Source organism: Brassica oleracea, chromosome C6, assembly GCF_000695525.1.
Source record: "Brassica oleracea var. oleracea cultivar TO1000 chromosome C6, BOL, whole genome shotgun sequence".
NCBI classification, from domain to species: Eukaryota; Viridiplantae; Streptophyta; class Magnoliopsida; order Brassicales; family Brassicaceae; genus Brassica; species Brassica oleracea.
In genome coordinates this window covers 35,255,265-35,273,677 of record NC_027753.1, presented here as the reverse complement: position 1 = coordinate 35,273,677, position 18,413 = coordinate 35,255,265, and the positions used below count along the sequence as shown (strand labels likewise).

Sequence of the window (18,413 nt, the reverse complement as noted above, 5' to 3'; positions counted from 1 at the left end):
AATATAGGAATATCTATTTGATTTATTTGTCTTAGAATAATTCAAATAATTTAAATATTTATACAAAAATTAATTTTAACAACTTTCTAAGGGGTGGTCCAAATTAAATAATCACACATGAATTAAGTCATGACTTCTCTTTTAATAGAATAGATGTCTTATTTTTATTTTATATTCCTATATGAAACTACCTTTTAAGTAGACAACTAAATCTTTTTTTTCTTTTGAAACACGAGATCGTGTATGGCAATAAGACTTTTGAGGAAACATTTGCCCCAGTTATCAAAATGGGCTCGGTTCGTATGCTTCTCCGCATTGCTGCGGCTAAGAAGTGGGAAGTTCACCGAATGGACGTTCATAACACATTTCTTCATGGTGATCTTAAGGAAGAAGTGTATATGCGTTTACCTCTAGGTGTATATGGGTCGCAGTCATTACTGCCTCGCCCCAAAACTTTACTGGTAGACTACTCTGAAACAAGAGTGCTCGAGAAACGTTTAGAATATGTCGATGTTTCCTTTCGACACGTCCATTCTGTTGTGGTGTTCCAACACACGATGTTTGGTGAAGGATCCCATTCTCACGAAAGAATCGAGAGAGACACATAAACTATGTTCCATTGTCTGAACGTACGATCTTAACAGCTTTATTAAATTGTTTCTCAGTCATCCCGCAGAAGCTTGAAAGGACTGTTCGTACTTCTGACTTTTCGAGTAGCAGATAAGTCCAGACAGCACGTGAATGGTCATCAACAATGGTTAAAACATAAACGGCTCCACAGGAGGCACGAGTGTGATATGGTCCCCAAACATCGCAGTGAATCAAAGCAAAACACTCATTCGTTTTATTAAGACTATCAAAAAATACTTCTCTAGTTTGCTTCGCCCTAAAACATGTGTCACAAGGACCAAGGGTAGTAAGTTTATTTGAAGAAAACATAGGTAAAACCGATAAAACTGAAGATGAAGGATGTCCGAGCCTCTGGTGCCACCGTAACTGATCCACTGCACTGACAACTGGAGTAGCCATGCGATGAACCCTTTCAGCTATGACGTCCTTAAAGTAATACACCCCATCTCGCTCTCTACCGGCTCCAATCAGGGTCCTCGAGAAACGATCATGTAAGACACATAAAGTATCAGTCAGTAATGCAAAACAGTTTGTTTGTTTCAGTAACTTCGAAACTGATATAAGAGAGCTGTTCAGATTTGGCACAAATTGCACCCGATCGAGTACAATTCGATCTGAAAGTTTAAAACTTCCAACATGCGTGGCAAAAGTCTTATTGGCATCTGCAAAGCCCACCGGACACGGAGCTATGCTCTCGACATTTTCTAGGAACGAGATTTCACCGGTCATGTGATGCGAAGCTCCCGTATCCAGAATAAGATCACCAAACTTACTCTTACCAGAGAGTTTGTCGAAAGAAGAGTTTGCGTTCTCGGAAAGCAATTGTGACAGTGCTCTCCATTGTTCCTGTGTGAACTCTGGGAACGACGAAGAGTTAGATGTGGTAGCATGCGCTTTGGCTCCACTGCTCCTTTTCCGATCGGACGGGAATGCACCTCGTCCACGTCCACCTCTGGCGCCACCTCTGTTACTTCCTCTGTCTCCTCTGTTTGCTCGATCTTCCCACCAGTCCGGGAAACCGACTAACTGCCAACAGTTTGCCTTGTCATGACCACTGCGACCGCAATGAGCACACTGAGTAACACGATTTCTTCTTCCAGAATCTGTATGTGGCGTCGTCTGATCTCCATTGGTTGATCCGAGCTCCTTCTTGGCCACAAAGCCTACAACATTCTGTTGTGTTTCGTGTTCTCTAATCGAGTTGAGGCGTTGTTCTTCTCTAACAACTTTGGAGTAAATTTCACCAATGTCAAGTGTCGAGTCAGATGAGATGATTCCTTGACACATTCCCCCAAATCGAGTTTGATCTAAACCCATAACAAACTGATGTATCTTCTTCTCTTTTATATCCTTCTCAAACTCTGCAATCGCACTGCAGGTACACGATGGAAGTGGCTTATACATGTCCAGTTCTTCCCACAGCTTCGACAAACACCCAAAGTAATCAATAACTGCATGTCCTTCCTGTCTGCAAACTGCTAGTTGCTCTTTAAGATGATGAATTCTCACCTTGTTCCCAACTGAGAACCGTTTTCTAAGATTCTCCCAAAACTTGTGTGAATCTTGAATGAACGTGACCGTGGACCTAACACGAGGCTCAATCGATGTTCTAATCCATCCAACAATCATCGAGTTAACTGAATGCCACATCTCTAAGTTTGGATCATTCGGCGAGGGCTTAGGTATTGTTCACTCGATCAAACCCAATTTTCGCTTTGCTCTGAGTGCATTCGTCATCTCACTAGACCATTCATTGTAGTTCTCTCTCTTCAACACCACCGATGTAATCATAGCTCCAAGATTTTCGGAGGCATAGAGAGAGTACGGTGTTTTAACTTCAGCATATTTTCCTTCGGAGACTCCGGTTTGAGACATCGTCTCTGGCCCTTCTGTTGCAACCATGATCGAAAGTCGTCACACAACGAACACGATCCAATACTTCAACAAACTAACAAACTGCTGGAAACTCGAACTTCGAACTCCAGGAACACGACGTTGAACTTGAACTCAAGACAAATTAGGTCTCAGTATTTTCTGCTATGATACCATGTAAATCTTGCACCACAAGATTATCAAAAAACTTTCTTATGATAAACAATGTATCGTGCATCATATTTATACAAGAGTTTTGGACAATATTCCTGAAACAGAATTGGAACATATCCTAGAATGATTTGGCAATATCTCTAAGTAATGGAAATTATCCTAATTTCCTAATAGGTAAACACAGCTAAAGCCCCATTTGAATAAATGGCTGAGACAAAGAATGTCGTGACCTTCTTGTGACTTAGTGTATTTGTATCTTTCTGGTTGCATAAATCATGACTGGACACAACTTCCTCGAATAAGTCCAAACACGAATGATTAATTACGATTTGTGATAAATAAATTATGTCGTCCTTACAAAACCAAATTATACACAGTCGTCGTTAATTATTCAAGTACGTTTCTTATATCGAATCAATCTATACATATATTAAATAATTGGCTTCAAATAACCAATTGAATAATCCTAAATATGGGCATAAGATTTAGGGAACTTTTGGAAGCAATTCATATGTCAGCGCTACCATTTTCATTAACTAGAAATATATTCAGTCTTTCAAGCTAGTACAAAAAGATATACAAGAAAAAAGTAATACTACTAAATAAATAATTACGAAAACGACCTCGTATAAACAAGGTGTATCTATTATCTGTGATACTAGGGCCGGCCCGTCTTACGGACGGGATGGAAATTTAAAAACAATTTAAACAGTTAGAATGAATGTTTAATATAAATTTATATCATATAAAAATATACATATTAGTTAAATATTGTACATGTTAATGTATTTGAATACTAAATAGATTATGAAGCTGCCAATATTTGCTTTGATTACTGTTGAACGAACTATGTAAATTAAATTGGTTGGTAAGCTGTTAGTACAAAACTATATGTCATGTCTTGAGATTTTTGATCTTATACCATTTTTCTTTTGAGGTTGGGACGTTCATCGGGTTTAGTTGTACGTGGTTGTTGTTTTGATTAAGTTATTTAAAGTAGTTTTCTTTTCAAGGTTATATACAAGCAGGTTTCTTTTTTTTTTATTTGGCCAAATATTGGAAATTATAAATATACCCTACCACTAAAAATATTTCTATGTATATATAATTTTTTAAAAAATATTATTCAATGTCTATATAATTTTTAAAAAAATATTATTCAATGTCTATTTCACCTTGATTAGGACAATAAGTTGAATATATCTTAGACCACAAATCATAAATATTCTCAGTCTTATACATTTTGTTCTTCAAGTTATTGTTACTTTTATTTCCTTTTATATATTTCTCATAATATATATGTATACATCCATAATATTTTTTAAAAAGGATTTTTCATTAACTAATGTATTTATTGTAGTTTTAAATATATTATAGTTTTCGTGCACTTGATTAAATTTTTTTTGGCATTGGTGGTATTTGAAGTGGTTGAGAAAATGAATGGATATTTACTTTCATAAAGTTTTTGGTGTATGTTTAAAAATAAAAATTTGTGAAGGCTTTTAAATCATATGAATATATTATTCAACACACTACTGTTGACTGTTTATATACTTAAAATTCTGACGTAGGTAATTGCAAATTTGCTGAACTCATAGATTCGTTGCTACTTTATAAATTATCACAGGATTAGGTACATAGGGTAAAAATTGCTTTGATGATAATATAACGTCCATATCGTAATGTGTGTTTTTTTATCGACTATGTATTAAAAAATAATTAACACATTCATCAATAATATTAAAGAGTAAAAAGTCCTGTCAATTGTTCATAGTATAAGCCCAAAGTTAAACTCAAGCCCAACCAAAGAAATAAAACCCAGTACCGATAAGCTCAAGTGATGTGCCGCGTTTCACAGAAGACGAACATGTGTCGGTCTGTCAGAGAGTGACTTTCCACGTGGATAGCTTAGCAGAGAGACAAACATATTTTTATATATATAAATATATAGGTATATATTATTGCACACAGTTTTCCAGTATTTTTTGGGGTAAGTTAGTGGTTTTTAGTTACTTAGAGCATCTCTAATGTATTATTCCAATTTTTACTCCAAAATGATGTAATTCCATTTTGGAGTTGGATTTTACTCCAATATATTACTCCATTGTTTACTCCAAAAAAATATTCACAAATGATTTCCTTTTTATTTAGTTAATAATTGTTAGTACTATCTTCAACTTATAATAATTTAACAATTAGGAGGTGTTATTGGTTTATATATTTTGATTGATTTAGAAATCCTTATAGTATTTATAAATCCAAGTAAAATATGCAAATCCAGAGGTTTTTTCTCGGATTTGAATCTTTGTATTTTTAACTAAAAAATCCAAACAAATTCATTCAAATCCATTATAAAATCAAATATATTAGTAAATCCGTACGATTGAATAACACTTGATTTGATACAGAATTTATGAATCATTAAACCAATAACACATGATTTTAATACATATTTGAAAATCATAGAATTAATAACACTAGATTTAGTTCGGAATTTCAAATCCATTAAAATACAACAACCAATAACCCCTACTTAACCTAACTATTTTATATTTACAAAACTTTCATAAAAATATATTTTATTTAAATTAAACATTTATTAATAAAAATACAGTTAGAGATTTTCTTCCAACTTCAATTGGTGTAATTTTCATCATATGCAATTTTTATAATTCAAAAACAAAATAATGCATTAAAAGAACAAAAAGAAGAAAACAAAGTTTTGTTTTTAAATTTAAATTATGTACTTGATCCAGATGTTTGTGCATATATTAATTTTAACAAGTACAAATATTATCAATCGAAATGTTGACCCACAAGATAAATAAACACATCTATTCCTATTGAACGATACTTCACCGATTCCAAAAACAGTTTACAGAATTGTTAAATCACTTATTTGTATTATATTATATTATATTATATAAAATTATAAAATATTTATGTTTAGTTTTGATTTTTATTATTTTATGCATCTTTTATGTAAAACCATCAAATAATATTTTGTGGAGTATTTTATTTATTATCATGTTATTGTATTATTTTAAATATTATATAAGTATGAAATAAAAATATTCAAGATTAAAAGCACCATTTCATAAATAAAAAAAGTTCAACTCCAAAATTTAGTAATGAGTAAGATTACTCCATAAATGGAGTAACCCTAGTCATTACTCCATTTTGGAGTTGAATATGAAGCGAGGTTGGAGACGATTTTACTCCAAAATGAAGTTTAGAATAAAAAAAAGAGTAGGGTTGGAGATGTCCTTAAGAATAAGCTCATTTGATCAATGTACTTGTACATAGGGGTGGGCACGATCGGATCGGATCTGATATTTGTACCTAAAATATTAGTATTTGTGATTTATTTCGGTTTTTATAAATATTGCATATTAATATTTGCTTTGTTTTGTATAGTTACAAATATCTAGATTTATCGGTTCGAATCGAAATGAATAACAAATAGAACCAAAATTTACGGACAATTTATCCAGCCCTACTTGTACATGCTTTACCAGAAGAGCTGCATCAGAAAGGTCAGTAAAAGTACGTAAACCATTAAGTTTTTCAGAATAACTAACAAACGGCAGGTCCTAGAGTCTAACCGGTAAAAGTGGCGTCTATCACACCTACCTATCTTAAACAGTCAGGTCCAAACGACCCTGGTTCCCAGACCATTACTCCTCATAATACATCTTTTTACAAACTTCATAATATTTTTTAACAATATTCAATACTTTTTAAATACACTTTACCTGTAACCTAGATCTCTGATGTTTCTCCGGGGAACCTCCGTGTTAGGGTTGTCAGTTTTCCGATTTCCCTTAAAAAAGTTGAATTAATATATTTTAATTAAAAAATATATATACACTTTGACCGAGAGCTTGTGGTCAAGTGGTAAGGGAAAGAGTTCGGCCCACTTGAATACCCGGGAAAAGGTCTATTCGTGGGCTGCACCTTTTACCCGGAGATTAGGTCTGTGTTTTTAATAGGTCTGGGTTTAACCTTTTCTTTTCAAAAAAAAAAAATATACACTTTACCCTAATTGCTCAATTATTATATCAGAAAACACCAATTCACCATCAGATCAAGAAAAATCGTTTCATGTTGTTCTATTATCTAAATTTTTTGAAATTCTATTTTTTCATAAAGATGTCACTATTTTTTGGCTCAAAAATAGATGTCACACCTTTTGTATCCAATGTAGTAAACTTAATATACAGAGAAGTAAGTTTGAAGAAAAAGAAACTAAAGTACGCATGTTTTAATATTGAAAATGCTCTCTTTAATATTATTATAACTAATAATATTTGCTTATTAAAATTCTGTTCATGCATCAAATAATTAGATTCCAAGTCAAACTCTAACTAAGTTTTCGTCGTTGATATACGGAATTTTAGGAACGATAACGAGATTAGATTAATATATGACTGATGCTTCCAAATATGTTTGAGATATGTACTTATCAACTGTTACAGGATAGAAAGGACACACGAACAACCACACAACAGGAGGGAGAAAAAAAAAGAACGGTGTTGGTGGAGGAGCATTAACGATCATATTAATTTCTTGATGATGATATGCTTGGACCATTGACTTAATGATGGACTTTGACAACCTAAGTAAGGGTTATTGGTTCTACTACTTTAATGGATTTACAAATTTTCTTTAGATTTAGAAATCTTTGATAAATTCAATGATTTTCAAACCAAATAAGTGGATTTGAGAATTACTATAGTATGAATTTTAGAATCAAAATAAGTGAATTGTTATAAATCACTCAAATGAATTTTTAACTAAAACGAGGAGGGAACATGCTTAAGTTTGAAGCCATTTACACATGACGTAGGAAGAATTACAAATCTGAGTGAAAGAAAGACATAAACAACACTGAAGCATTGTTGCACATAAGTTACAGTCTGGAAGACCAAAAGAATTGAAGATCATCTCCAAGAGAATATCATGTGTTAGCAAGAGAAGTAGGCCTTGTCCTTAACTAAGTAGATGATAGTCCGAGTCACTACTGTCTCAGGACAAGTCGTCCTATCATGTAGACGACGTCTATTACGTTCTTTCCATACCTTGTAAATGAACCTATCGATGTCCAAACCTGGATAATAGCAACAATTGCAGGACTGTTTCGCGGCAGAGAGAGTAACCACTGCACAGCCTGATCCCAGACCCTTGGTATCACTTGAAATCCGGATTTTGGCGCACACACTAGTCCAGCAACTCCAATTGATCTTTGTATTCATCCCGGAGACCACAAAGTAGACAAATACTTTTTCTATCAGTATCTTGATTCCAAGCTTTTACTTTCAGTAATGTTGAATTCCTATTTAAAAGAAACAACCAAGCATTTGAAAAAATGCTTAGGAATGACAGCACTGTGCCAGACAATCTAAAGCCCCTACGAGTAGACCTTGTCTTGGCCTAATAGCTTCCCACAAACGTTTAGCAGAGAACCGATTGGTATCTCACCACCCATGTGATGGTGTCATGATGTAACCGAAGGGGAACCACGTAAAAACTGAGAAACCCTAATAATACAAATCTAATCAAAATAACAAGGTTCAATTTGATATTTGTTCCTTTGTATTTTCACCCTAATAACACTTTAAAATCCACTCAAATCCAATTCTAAATCAAATCTTTAAATAAATACTTGCCATTGAATAACACTTGATTTTAAAATATGTTTCAAAATCATAAAACCAATAACAGTGTATTTTAATTTGAATTTTAAAATCATAGAACCAATAACACTGAATTTAGTTTAAATTTTGAAATCCATTAAAATACATAAACCAATAACACCCTCTAAATGTTGTAAATTCAACAAAATGCAATATAATCCTAACCGAGCTTAATTGATACTTGCTACTGGTATTCAACTGCTTAACTATACTACATCAGTCGCAAGTTTTTTTTTTTTTTTGACTGAAGGCTTGCATAATATATATAAAGAAATCAATTGTTTTACAAGCCCATGGATATATTCATGGCTATAGTCCCACATCAGTAAAAAACCCATAGTTGAACCCATAACATAAAAGATCAGATAGGCCCAGAACCCAAAAGAAGTGAGGAAATCAAACGACTTTCACAATTATGTTTCTGTCGAGAGCCAAAACTGCATGTACCTCGATGATGCGATCAGAGATTTGAGTCGGTAGCTGCTTATACGATCCGTGATCTGGCAAGTGATAAGGCGAATGATCGCATCCGGGGCGCGGAATTGATTGTTGTGGAGCCTCTTATTTCTCTCTTGCCATATCCAGTATATTGCTGATTGCCAACAAAGCAAAGTGAGACGCTTCATTGTTTTGTTTCCTTGGAGAGACTGCAATTGAATCACAGATTGATCCCAGTGTCTGTACGGTTGTAGTTGACATCTTCTAGAAATTTCTAACCAAATTGACCAACTGTAGGGGCAGAGATAGAACAAGTGGTCCCTTGATTCTGCCGTGTGATTACAGAGAAGGCAAACCGAGTATGACTGGAGTCCCCAGCTTATGATTCGATCCCTAGTAGGGCAATCATCAAGCACAAATAGCCAAGTTAGAAAGTTGTGGTGTGGAATTCCTCCTGCAGTCCAAATGATCGGCGCCCAAGGTACCTCCTCTTCACTATCTCTCAGCTTCCTATAGATCCCACTTGTGTTGTATCTCGTTGACAGTTTCTCATTGACCACCCATTCGTAATCATCCTCCATCCCAGTCAGACTTAAGGTTGTCAAAAATATATGCAGTTGCACCATACCCTCAGAGCGTGGAGGAGGGAGTCTCCAGCTACCATTGAAAAAAGGTCCGCAAGAGTCTTTGATGGTCTTATACCCATTCCAGATCTTTGGTTTGGGAGTAGATACTCAAACAGCTTTCCAAAAGGCGACCAGATATCCGACCAGAATCGACATGATTCTCCATTGCCAACCTTCATCTTGATCTAAGTATAAACCTCATCTCTTAGCTTGAAAATCTTGTTTACAAGCCACTAGTTTGTAGTAGAAGGTTTCATAGTCCAGAAGTTAGATAGATAACCTCTTAAAACTTCTTTCTTAAACCATCCCACCCATATTGATCCCGCCTGAAAGAACAGTAACCATATCAGTTTTATACAGCACGACTTATTCCAAGTTAACAAGTCCTTTATCCCCAAACCACCACTAGACTTCTCTTTAGTCACCACCTCCCATGAGACCTTGGCCGAATGATTAGCATCGAGTCTTCCTTTCCAGAGAAACAAACCACAAAGAGAGTTTATTCTTTTTACACAGGCCTTAGGAAGGATGAACGTTGAACACCAGAAATTTGTAATGCCACCAATGACCGTCTTGATTAAGAGTAGTCTCCCATCAAACGACAGTGTCTTAACACTCCAAGAAGTGAACTTTGATTTAACTTGTTGTATGAGAGCCTCACAGTTTGCTATTGTTAACTTCTTTGTGCAGAGCGGTACACCGAGATAGCGCACTGGCAGAGTACCATTTGGCATTCCTGTAGAGGCCTTGATGACATATATTTCCTGTTGAGACAGTCCCGAAGCGAAGAACGAAGACTTCTGTACACTTACAGCGAGACCAGACCGCAGTTTGAACTCCTTTAGAACTTGAAGAACATGCTGAACAGAGCTTAGGAAACCATCCGTAAATATCAGCAAGTCGTCAGCGAAGCACAAATGAGTGAGCTTGGACTTACTACATTTATGGTGGTATTTGATCTTGTAGTCGGATGCATCCTTGTTCAACATTAGCGAGAGCATGTTCATTGCGATAACAAAGAGATAGGGAGAAAGGGGATCTCCCTGTCTTAGTCCTTGCTTTCCTTCGAAGTAATCATGTACTCTACCATTGTAACCGATGATGAAGTTGGGAGTACATATGCAGGCTCTCAGCCAGCTGAGGAGAAGTGGCGGCATTTGGAGACCTTCAAGGCAGCTGAAAAGAAATTCCCAGGAGAGAGTGTCGAAGGCCTTCGCTATATCCACCTTAATAGTTATCCTTTTAGGGCCTGTCTTGCGGTGGTAGCCATTTACAAGTTCTCCTGCAAGCACCGTGTTCTCCACTATTAATCTCCCTTTTACGAAGGTTTTCTGGTTAGGGACAATAAGCTCTGGAAGTATGGGTTTGATCCTCCTGACAAGTAGTCTAGCTATGACCTTATAAAGGGTGTTGAGGTAGCTTATTGGCCGGAAATCAGATATGCTTGAAGCTCCAGGGCGCTTTGGGACAAGAGCAAGAATTGTAGAGTTTGTTGAAGCAGGCAGGAAAGGGTAGTGAAAGAAGTGCGCTATCGCTAAGACCATCTCTATCCCTAGAATGCTCAATGACTTGTAGAAATCAGAAGTGAGTCCATCAGTTCCAGGCGCCTTGTTGGGGTTGAGCTTGAATATTAGTTTCTGAATCTCCTCCGCAGTTGGCAGCGAGGTCATTGCAGTAACATGGGCCTCTGATGGACTGAATCCCGACAGTTCAGCAAACCAGCTATGACCAGATTGTATGATTGGTGGGTACAATAGGTCTGGCCCAAGGAGGTTGCGGAAGTGGGTTATTGCATGGAGACTCATTTGGAGGGGGTCAGTCAACAACACACCAGAAGGAAGCAAGAAGGATCGGATAGTGTTATAACTAGCCCTCGTTTGAAAGATCCTGAAAAAGTAAGATGTGTTATGATCTCCTTCATTCATCCAGTTAACTCTTGACAATTGTCGAAAGTAACATTCCTCTATTTGCCGCAGGAACAACCACTTTTGATGGAGTTGTCGTTCTTCTTCAAACAGATGGGTAGAAGGGGTTCACAAGGCATGTACCTGCACATCTTGAAGCAAACTGTTAGTTTCCAAAACCCTCACTTGAATATTAGAAAAGTTCTCTCTGTTAAATTTTTTAACACTCCTTTAACATTTTTTTGCTTCAAACAGAGATTTGTGAGAGTGAATGCCAAGCTTCCGGCTTGGTTCCAGGCCTCAAGTACCGTCTGGTGAAAGAGCGGGTGCTTAGTAAGGTAGTTGAAGAACCTAAAGGGCTTAGTTCTGGCTAAGGGTAATTGGTGGGCAAGGTCTAGGAGGAAAGTAGCGACACTGTTTGGGAAAAGGGATATGACGTTCGAGTTGACAAGAAGACGGTCGAGTTTCTTTGCAATGGGGCTCTCCGGTTGGTGGTTAGACCAAGTGTGAAGGGGTCCTTGGAATCTAAGGTCGAACATTCCCATCTGGTGGAGAGTGTCTCTGAATTCAGTCATATGAGGTGTAATTGAGTTAACCTCAAAGAGAGAATGTTCAGAGTGGTGTATTATCTGATTAAAATCACCTCCTATTATCTAGGGAAGGTTCACAAGGTCCAGTAGTTGGTGTAGATGGAGATGTTCAACCCACAAGCCAGCTCTCTCTACTCTTTGGTTTGAAGCATAGATTGCGGTATAAATAAAAGGAGCAGTTGCAGGGAGATGGACTTCGCAAGTGAGTTGTTGGGTTGATTGATGCAGCACTTGAACTTTGACTGGATCCTTCCAAATGACAATTATTCTACCATCTTCATCTTAGAGATGGTTTGAAACATAATTCCAGCCACGACAGAGAGAAGTCATGATCTGGGCCAGATTCTGATCTTTTATATGAGATTCTAAGATAGTACCGAAAATAGGTTGATGGGTTTTTAGCCAATTACAAAAAGGGGTATGCTTATCCGAGTCATTCAGACCGCAGACGTTCCAAAAAAATAGTTTTGTACACATCTAAGATAAATAGGGTAACTTCCCTTGGAATAAGGAGGAGTCAGTAGCCAAAAGAGAGTAGGGGTTATGGTCAGATAGAGATGGTAGGGTTAAGAGAAGAGGCGCAACAAGAGGACGGTTAATATTTGTGGCTTTGGCAACATGAGCTGGTGGCAAAAAAGAAGAGTTGGGTGGGGATAAGGTAGGATCAGAGCGAGATCGCTTTAGGGATTGTCGAAGTCTAGGATTGGGAGGGCTGTTTTCTGTATTAAAATCAGAGATAGTAGCAATAAAAACCCGGGTAGTAGAAGGAAGATGAAGGAATTTGGTTGATAATGTAATTGCTTTTTCTGGGACAGGTGGAGGGAGGGAGACTGAAGTGGCTGCAGGTAAGGGAGTAAAGGTTGAGGTAGAGGGAGCAGAGTTGGTTGGATGTGGGATGGAAGGAGTGGAATTAGTTGGTGGTGAAGAGGTTGAAGGTGTAGAGTTAGGAGTGGAGTTTTTCGGATGTTTGGGCACATAGGTTTTGGTAGTTGGGCTAGGGGTGGGGAGTTTTTTAGTTTGATGGGGCGGGGCTTTTTGAGGGAGAGGGATCAAAAGGCAGTTTTTAGCGATATGGTCGAGCTCCTTACAGTGAGAACAGGTAGGAGGCAACCATGGATATGTCACTAAGACTTCCACAACCTATCCTGATTCCCGAGTAAACTCTACCACATCAGGCGCTGGCTTTGTCAAGTCCAACTCCACTTTGACATGTGATAAAGTTAAGCTCACTAAGTTCTTGGTAAAGTCGTCTGTCTCTTTTGGCTCACCAACGAGGCCGGCGACCAAGCTTAGTCCTTGTTGATGGCGCAAATCAAGAGGAACTCCAGTAAGATGTGCCCAGAGCTGGATGGACTTTGGAGTTAGAGATTGAGCAGAGTGGAGAAACGTCCATTGAACGACATAGAACATCGAGTCTCCGACGTACCAGTATCCTTTTTCCAAGATCTTTTGCTTGAGGTAGACACTTTGAATCCTCACCAAAACTGTTCTTTGAGCAGGATTGTTGTGTATTTCCAGTTTTCTACCTTTTCCCCACATATGATTCAACACACTTTGTATTTGGCTATAGGGAGGAGGTCGTCCATTGAAACAACAGACAATGAAGTCCTTATGATGATCTGCACCTTTTTGGAACACAACATCAGTGATGAGAACTGAAGGGCGACCAGAAGCAGAGATGGTAACTGGTGGTAGCCGTTTTAGTGTTTTGTCTTCAAATCTTTTCCACCAGAGATGGCTCAGTAGGAAGACTTTGCTTGTCGTGCACTGGAACTACAGGGGGGGAGCACCTCAATTGTGTATTTAGTAGCCAACGGAAGCAGCAGTGTAGCGTCACCAGCAGTGTAGCGTCACCAGCAGTTTGGGTTATGGGATGTTGGTTAGGTGGGGGGGGGATGAGGCTTTGTTAGTGTGAAGGGGGAAGGAGTTCTTCGGAGGGAGAACATAGAAGTTTTCAGTTTGAGGGTTTTCAACAACAATACTTTCAGATTTAAGAATCTCAGAACTAGTAGGTGGGACTAGACAAGAGGGTTCTGCAATGATCTTCTCTATGTCAGTTGAGGAGGTAGTCTCAGGAGGGACAGTAGTAACAGGGAGGTTAGAACGAGCCTTAGCAGTAACAGTTAAGGATCGAGCAGTTGGGTGATTGGGGGAGAGAGGCGAGTATTGGGAAAGGGAAAGATGGGTTGCAGGGTCCGGAGGGTCGGGTGGGAGGGAAAGGATATGGATTTGCTCTTCACCGACGGCGAGAGACGACAGAAACAAGGTGTAAGCACGGTGGCCAGAGGCCCAAGGATTCGAAATTGGAAAGCGGGTCAGAAGAGAGAGTTGACATTTTACTAAGTTTTAGTCTTTCATAATATCAGTCGCAAGTTGTGTTTCGAATTTCGTAACATAAACATTTATACTCACGATTAAATCATTCATCGAAATTTAACATTTACTGATGCAAATCAGTTGTGTAGTTTTGTTTTTTAATTCCGTAAAATCTACTAATCCTTCAGTATTTGTTCCAGCTCTTAAATAAGAAGTTGAAGCGATTTAGGTAATTCTGAAAGTGATCAGTGATGGCTACTGGTGACTTAAACACTGAAAAAAAGAGGGTGAAATTGTCATATACTTTTTAAATCGACACTCAAAGGATTGAACAGTAAAAAGCATTGATCGTCAATTATTGATGAATAATCTGGGACAAAGACTAAAAGTTCACTAACAAATGGCAAAAAGAGTGACAGATGGGTGAGTTGTGAACATCAACTGCACATGTTATAACGTACAAGATTGATTGATCTTTTTTTTTGGGTTACATGATTGAGACTTTTTAATCTCCAGAGGCAGTCTTGATGTTTTTGAAGCTCCACATAAAAATTAACATAATAATTTTTGTAATATATTATAAATATATAAAATAATTATACACAAATTATTTACTATAACCACTGTATATTTAAAAATCAACTGAATATTTTGTTGAACATCTTTGTGTTACATATTTGGCAACATGTTACATTTAGTTGGTTTATTTGTATAGAATATATTAAGTTCTGTTAGGTTTATATGTTTGGAACCAAGTGGTAGTGGTTTAATGGTAAAAAGGTTCTATCTAGAGCTTCTGTTATGGGTTCGATTTTCTTTGGCCACCCATAGACGTTCTAAGTGGCAAAAAAATCTGGATTTCTATGGGCCTCTTGGCGATTAGTCATTGGGTCTAGACCTTGTTCTAAAAATCGGCCGCATGGACGCTACGCGTCACTCTCCCGTCCCGATTTATGCTAAATCGGTTTAAAAAATCGGATATCCGATTTTCTCCGCCTAGACCGCCTAGCCGCCTAATCTAGTTTTTTTTTTTAATTTTATTTTATTTTTAATAATATTTTTATTTATTTATTTGATCGAAAATTTTATAAATATCATTTATATTCATAATTTTGACAAAAATTACACTATATTAAGTTTATATATTCTATTTGTGTGTTTTATACAATCTTAAACATGAAAATGTATTAATGTTAAACACAATTAAAGATTAACATGTTTTATAACATAGTAAACAATCTAAAAATTCCGCCCGCATTTTCTCTTTAGTCGCTAGACCCAATCCGACCGTCCGACTAGCGCCTAGCGCGTTCCCGAACAGAGGGTCTAGAATTTATATGTTTTGTTATTCTAATTTAATTAAATATGCGATAATAAATTTTGATACAAAATTCAAAATTATGGGTTAGGAGTCCCATCCCAATATGCTTATCAACATGCCTTCAGTTTTAGAAAATCTAATTCAGACATTTACGATCCATTATGTCAATGAGGTCCGCAACACATTACACCCTTTTCAACACACGGCAACACATTACACATCTACCTATTTTCTCATTAACAATTTTTTTTGTTCTTCACCAGAAAATGCATCAACGATAATATTGATTCTCTGACCAATGAGACGAGTACACTTGGACATTGTCAGAAAGCATGGTAAAAAGTGGTGGGACATTTGATATGCACGCGTCATGTCCATTGTCCATAATCAACTCACGTAAAAGCACATGGGAAATCTTCCTAATTCAGTAATTCGAACACATTCCTCTGGCACACTGAGTTGTCTCAGAAATAAACTTTGGGTATTTGCATATGTAACATGTTTTCTTATTTGTAGGACACGAAACACAATTTTTTTTTAGCATGTATATAACTTGAATTGTGGGAATGACATTCTAAACTATAGTACATATAACACTATGTCAAATAATCTTTTTGTGAAAATAAGATTGGAAACGGTTTATAATGTCAAGGACTGAAACTCGCGATTCTACAGGTTTTCTCCTGAACGACCTGCCCATACTAAAGATGTTTTTTTTTTTTTTTTTTTTTTTGATAATCCAGAGTTCCCCGCTTCACGGGTCATTTCTTGGGCCCGGTTAGGCAGCGGGCCAGCTTCACCCGGGAGGGTATTCCCTGAGCCCTAAGGCCCAGTACCCGTTTTTTGTGACAGGGATGAGCAGTTCGCCTCCGGCTGGCATCGAATCCGGAAGCATGACAATTGATCCCCAAGGCTCTAACCAGTAGAGCTGACTCATCCCCTCAAGATGTTAATCACTTCTTTAAGCAAACATGGATTATGCCTCAAATCTCAGCAGGAAAACAAAAATTGTTTTCAAAATACATAATATGTTTTCTAAAATAAATGAAAGAATAGCTAATAGGCATTTTCACAAAAGAAAAAAAAAGAATAGCTAATAGGCAATAACACTTCGTAGTGTCAACCAGACCCGAGTAAACTGGTTTGTTTATTCTAATTTTTTTTGCAGCCATAAACTATAGTATCATTGTACCTTATTTACAGTGAATAATTTATATATATTATTAAAACTGGAATACCTATTGGTACTGTTGGAAAATATGAATAGTGTTTAAAAACATGAATATCAGTAAAAAAAATATAGTGTCATTTTAGTAATTTCATCAATATAATTACATTAATTATCTTTCTATATTTCACACAGTTTAATAATTTCATTAATTATATAATATTAACAATACATCACATCATTAATTATATTACAATAAAAGTAATAGTACATATTTTTATTTATTAGTTAATCAACATTAACTTTGTGTCAATCATAAAATCAAAAATATAAAATAACATGGTTTGCATATGGTTAAACGTTCGGTTTAGTTTGCTTTAATGAAACATTTTTTATACTTTAGTTTAAATCGGTGAAAAACTATGTAGCCAGAAACATAATCAAAGACATATTTTGTGAATAAAATATAAATTAAATCACAATAATTATCACATTTATTGTCACTTAATTTTTCATTCTATATAATTATTTTACTAAATAAAAATCTTTCTGTTTCACTTAGTTTAGCCAAACACATAGAAAAAAATCATTTTTATTACTTTATAAAATTAGTTAAACATGAACCTTGGCTATCCATTTAGGTACAAGTTGTTTTTTTGGGTATCTTTATTTTATTTTATTTTGAAATTAGGTTTTGCTTAAATATTATAAATTTATGTGTGAGCTTTGAGTTTGGTCTTTCTGAATCTGGATGAGTTCAGGGATAAGACCTTCGACATTATCTTAACCCAGAAGTGATGAGGTGTTCCTCTCCTTTCAGTCGAGTAAATTCTGATCTATAAGAACCTAAAAATATCTAAATAACAAATGTATCTGAAATGGGTTCAAATATTTGTTACCAAAATAACCATATTATCTGATTCGGTCCAGGTCTTTTGAATATAATTAGTTATATTATAATTTATCTAAAATATATAATACTAATTATGAAAAACAAATATCAATTTATAAAAATGTAAAAACCAATACCCGCGCACGGGCACCTATCAATCTGCAGTTTGTAATTATAAGGATATATTGCGAAGATTCCATTTCATGTTTGCCACTATATATCCCATTGGGCTTATTTTTTAGAATATTAAATTATTTATTTCCCACGAAAACCCAAATCGGCTGTTCGACGACGTTGCTCCAGAGATATCCCCTATATATTATTTGTGAAACATTATGACTTCTGTTTGTAGCCACATGTCATCATTAGGATGATTATTAGAATTATTAGAGAAATAGGTTGGTCTATCTAATTATATAATAAGTTTTTATTAAACTAACCATAAATTCATTATTAATGTCATTTATTATTTCCTTAAATAAAGATTACGGAATTGCCTAATGTGGATAAAGTATATATGACAACTAATGATTTTGAATAATAAAAATCTGATAAAAAAATGTATCTTCTATCAAATTTGTTTAATTCAAAACTATTAAAATAATTTTTAAAAAAACACAATAACCATATTATAAAAATTTAGATTTTTCTGTATATTTTATATTTTGAATTTTAAAAAATGACTATAAATTACTAAAACTGTTAAAAGTCTCACATTCAAATTTTACGATCCATGGTTTAAAATTTTTGTTATGACAAAATACAAATGATTACAAAATCATATAA

The 18,413-nt window shown here is 35.9% G+C and overlaps 1 protein-coding gene across 1 annotated transcript; it reads right to left on the bottom strand.

Moving 5' to 3' along the window:
• Nucleotides 1-8,785: 8,785 nt before the first annotated feature.
• Nucleotides 8,786-9,391, bottom strand: LOC106298100. Its single transcript, XM_013734191.1, has one exon. The coding sequence runs from the start codon at nt 9,389-9,391 to the stop codon at nt 8,786-8,788; it is 606 nt and encodes a 201-aa protein (XP_013589645.1).
• Nucleotides 9,392-18,413: the final 9,022 nt, after the last annotated feature.

Coding starts and splice junctions, on each gene's coding strand:
- LOC106298100 (XM_013734191.1), bottom strand. CDS start 9,391: ATGGAGGATGATTACGAATGGGTGGTCAATGAGAAACTGTCAACGAGA.